General features: G+C 31.8%; 2 protein-coding genes across 2 annotated transcripts; both read left to right on the top strand.

The window, feature by feature from the left end:
- The first annotated feature begins 797 nt into the window (after positions 1–797).
- On the top strand, positions 798–2,054 carry LOC131614337 (uncharacterized). The gene has a single exon (XM_058885937.1). The coding sequence runs from the start codon at positions 798–800 to the stop codon at positions 2,052–2,054; it is 1,257 nt and encodes a 418-aa protein (XP_058741920.1).
- Positions 2,050–3,949, top strand: LOC131612091 (uncharacterized). Its single transcript, XM_058883904.1, has 5 exons — positions 2,050–2,181; positions 2,258–2,350; positions 2,432–2,536; positions 3,365–3,737; positions 3,838–3,949. The coding sequence occupies exons 1-5, from the start codon at positions 2,065–2,067 to the stop codon at positions 3,846–3,848; spliced, it is 699 nt and encodes a 232-aa protein (XP_058739887.1). The 5' UTR covers positions 2,050–2,064; the 3' UTR covers positions 3,849–3,949.
- Positions 3,950–4,230: the final 281 nt, after the last annotated feature.

A 4,230-nucleotide genomic window follows, 5' to 3' on the forward strand; every position in this document is an offset into this window, starting at 1 on the left:
TAACTTGCACTGGTACTCTTTATTTGAAAATTTCAAATACTATAAGGAACCTGTACAAATAATGGTTTGGACTCTTCTAACTCTTTTAAGTCTACTAAGTTTATTTATGTTTTAAAAAGTAACTTGGACACTTATAGCATTTGAATATTTTTTTTTGTAACACATATAACTCAGTCAACAATTCTTTAATTTCCTTTCAAAACTTTTCAGGGCCTTATATGTAAGCTCTCAACATCCAGAATCATTGTACTCCAGGTGCTCTTTATCCTTCTTATTTTTGTGTTTGTTTAGGACCTCATAAAGTGTTGTTTATTTTATATTGTAGTTTGTAAGAGTACAATACTATGACACATGAAAGTGTGATGTGATATATCCATTTGTTTCATACATGTTTCCCCATCCATATATTATTGTCTCAATGGTGCTTGTCATTGACATATGATATACACTAGCATTATTAAAAATGACTAACATTCTGCCTCATTTCTTTAGTTGGTTATCATTGTATTTTCCATCCTTCTTTCTTATCACCAAAGTATCTGATGTTGAGAAAAATTAGTATGTCATTTTTGGTCAAATGAAGGATATTTATAAATATGCATTTCCTTAAGTTATATTTCTCTTACTGCATTTGCGATGGATAAATATCTTTGAATGGATATTTCTTGTCGTATGAATAAATATCTTTGAATGGATATGCATAGAGAGTGGATGCATTTAATATTCTAATTTTAAATTGAATTATATGGTATTTTCTTATCATCTATTATGATTATTTTTCCAGTTAATTTTGTCTAATGGCTCATAGAGAGTGGATGCGTGATCCGTCAAAACAAAGTAAAGAATATATACAAGGGGTTGATGAATTTCTTGAATTTGCTTTTCGAAGTTCGAAAACCAAAAGAAAAATATTGTGCCCTTGTACAATATGTGCCAACTGTCATGAACAGTCGCGCACAAGTGTCCGCGAACACTTAACGGATCCACGACGTGGATTTCTTATAGGTTATAGGCAGTGGATATTTCATGGTGAGAAGCCTACAACTACAAATAGCACAACTGGACATGTAGAAATGGAACATGACATGGACGGATTAATTCATGATGTTTTTAGAGTTCATTCGATGGAAGAGCCAACTTTTGGTGAAGGTGAAGGAAATCTAGAAGTTGGAGAAAGCTCTAAGTTCGGAGAAAACACAAAGTTTTACCAATTGGTGAAGGAGAATGAGGAAAAGCTCTACCCAAATTGTAAGAAGTATAGTAAGCTCTCATTTATGGTACATTTGTATCATTTAAAGTGCCTTCATGGATGGAGTGACAAGTCATTCTCTATGTTGTTAGATTTACTAAGAGATGCTTTTCCGGAGGAAAATGTTTTGCCGAAGTCATATTATGAAACAAAGAAGATGATTTCAGGGTTAGGTTTGGGTTATGAGAAGATCCATGCGTGTCCTAATGATTGCATATTATATCGAGATAAATATGTCAAAGATCAAGTATGTCCAAAGTGTGGTACCTCAAGGTGGAAAACAACAAATGAAGATGCATCAGCTAACAAAATGGAGACTTTTGAGAAGCGAAAGAACTTGCCTGCAAAAATACTTCGATGGTTTCCATTGAAATCAAGACTACAGAGATTATTCATGTCCTCTGAAGTTGCTGAATCAATGAGATGGCACCATGATGGTAGATTGAATGATGGTTCTCTTAGGCATCCGGCTGACTCCTTGGCTTGGAAGGAGTTTGACGCTAGATATCCAACATTTTCGTCAGATCCTCGTAATGTTCGACTTGGAGTGGCTTCTGATGGGTTCAATCCTTTCAAGACTATGAGTATTACTCACAGCACTTGGCCTGTCATTATCATTCCTTATAATCTTCCTCCTTGGATGTGCATGAAACAATCATTCTTCATGTTATCACTACTAATTCCTGGTCCTAAAAGTCCTGGAAATAACATTGATATTTATCTACAACCATTGGTAGAAGAGTTGCAAGATTTATGGAATGAAGGAATTGAAACTTATGATGATCTAAAGGCAATGGAAGGGTGATCTAAAGGCAATGGCATATGATCCGAGTAAAACAGAAGAAGAAGTTGCATCAACAATACCTGATAGTAGGGTTGACAAAGATCAATATCGTGAGTTGGTTCATTATTGGTTCTCCGATGATGGACAAGTAAGTTATCCATATTATAAGATATTAAAATGTTTATTATTTTGACTATATATAATATATTTTATATAAATTGCAGAAAATAAGTAAAATTAATAAGCAAAATCGTGCCAAGTTTGAAGATGTCCATTGCATGGGTACAAAAAGTCTCCCAAAATTTATTGATGAAAAGGTTTGTTTATTTTTGTTGTACATTTCATGGGGTGAACTGTATTTAGAAAAAATAACATATACCTGGTATGTGTGGTTTTAGATGAAAAAGAGCAAAGGAGTGTTACCTAATCGTCAAGAGATTTATGTCGAAACTCGAACTCGTAAAGATGGATCAATTGTCAATGAAAAAGCTGCAAAATTGATTGTAAGTTTTGCTTCTTTGAAATTGACTTAGCATGATTGAAACTTAGATTTGCTGATTGAAAATTAGTTTTGTTTCTATAAAACTTAGTTAGCATGATTAATATTGAGTTTTGCTTCTCTGAAATTGAAAAGGCTACCAAGTTAGCATGATAGGAATTGTAAATGTCTGATTCTTTGAAGAATCTCTGTCACTTGAAAATGAAAGAAATTATGTAAAGAATGATATTTATATTTTGTATAAAGACTTTCCATTCTGCATAATGTATTGATGCTGTAAGTTAACATAAATACAGCACTAGTGTTCTTAAGTTTCATAGTAAAATATTGTGTGCGCGCGCGTGCTCGCGCGAAAATTAACAAGATGGCTGGTATCAAAAAATAGGACAGAAGTAAGCATATGTGTGATTGGTGGCACATGTTCTTTTGGCATTTATTCTCATCGAATAGTTTCTTTAAAAGGGTTATGCTATGATGTTAATCCTATTGTTAGAGGTCTATATAATTGATTACCATTGAACAAAAACCATTACCTTCCACTTTTTACTATTATAACAATTCTTTCTTTCAAACATATTGATTACTATTGAATGAAAAATCGTCACCTACTAACCTTACTGTATTATAGAAAGTGGCTGCTATTTGTTTTCTATTTATCTTATAATGACCTCTGATAGTCAATTACTAGTACATCTGATGTATAAATTATACTTGGTTATGTTTATGGTCCGATTATTTTATAATTTTGGCATAATTTTCGTCATTGAAAATACAATAATATTGTAAGTCCATTGAGTAGCAATCAACATGACACAAAATTTTCACATTTCAGGAAGATCTAAACAAGTATAATAATGAGGTTGGGCCATCTCAATCAACCCAAAATATGCAAGGTTCTATGCCTTGGAAGGATGATACATTTTCTAAAGTACAAGGAGCTGCAAAGAAGGGACGTGTGCGGTGTATGGGCAAGTTTCCTAAATCTAAAAAATCAAAGGTTTATGTGTCTGAAAATGAAGAGTTACGTGATAGAGTTAAGCATATGGAGGGTTTGTTAGCAAATGTCATTACCTTAATTCAAAATAAATTTTCTGGACAAGATGTGAATGACATCATACAAGCAGCTAGCCAGGTTCCTGATGCTTCTAGTGCTCATAACCATTTGAACTCTCCAAGTCAAGACAATAATGAAGATCATGAAAATGGTATAAAGTATTTCTCACTAGAGTTATTAGTATTTTTAGGAGTCATTCTATCTATGTTGAATTGTTTTATTATTCATCTTTTCTTTTTAATTTCTTGTAGGTGAGGATTAAAAGTTATAATGCGAGACTTGATAAACACTTGAAGATGAAAGTCAAAGGCTATGAAGTGGACACAATTTTTTGTTTGTTTCGAACTTGTATGCTTATTTTATGACTATAGAATTATCTTTTTTGTTATTAGTATAATTCTCTAGTACTTTAAATTGGCAAGATACAATTATTATTAATATTAAGTTTGTAAGACTTTGAGTTAATTTTTTCTCTCTATATATATATATATAATGTTTGACACTTTTATTAAAATTTATTTCTTAAATGTATTTATTTAATTATTTATTCTCTAATTTCATTAGTATAATGAATAAAAAAAATTGACATTGAAGTATGTTAATGGGGATTAAATGTGGGTATAAGAAAAATTCTAAAATGAAAA

This window comes from Vicia villosa, linkage group LG6 (assembly GCF_029867415.1).
Source record: "Vicia villosa cultivar HV-30 ecotype Madison, WI linkage group LG6, Vvil1.0, whole genome shotgun sequence".
NCBI classification, from domain to species: Eukaryota; Viridiplantae; Streptophyta; class Magnoliopsida; order Fabales; family Fabaceae; genus Vicia; species Vicia villosa.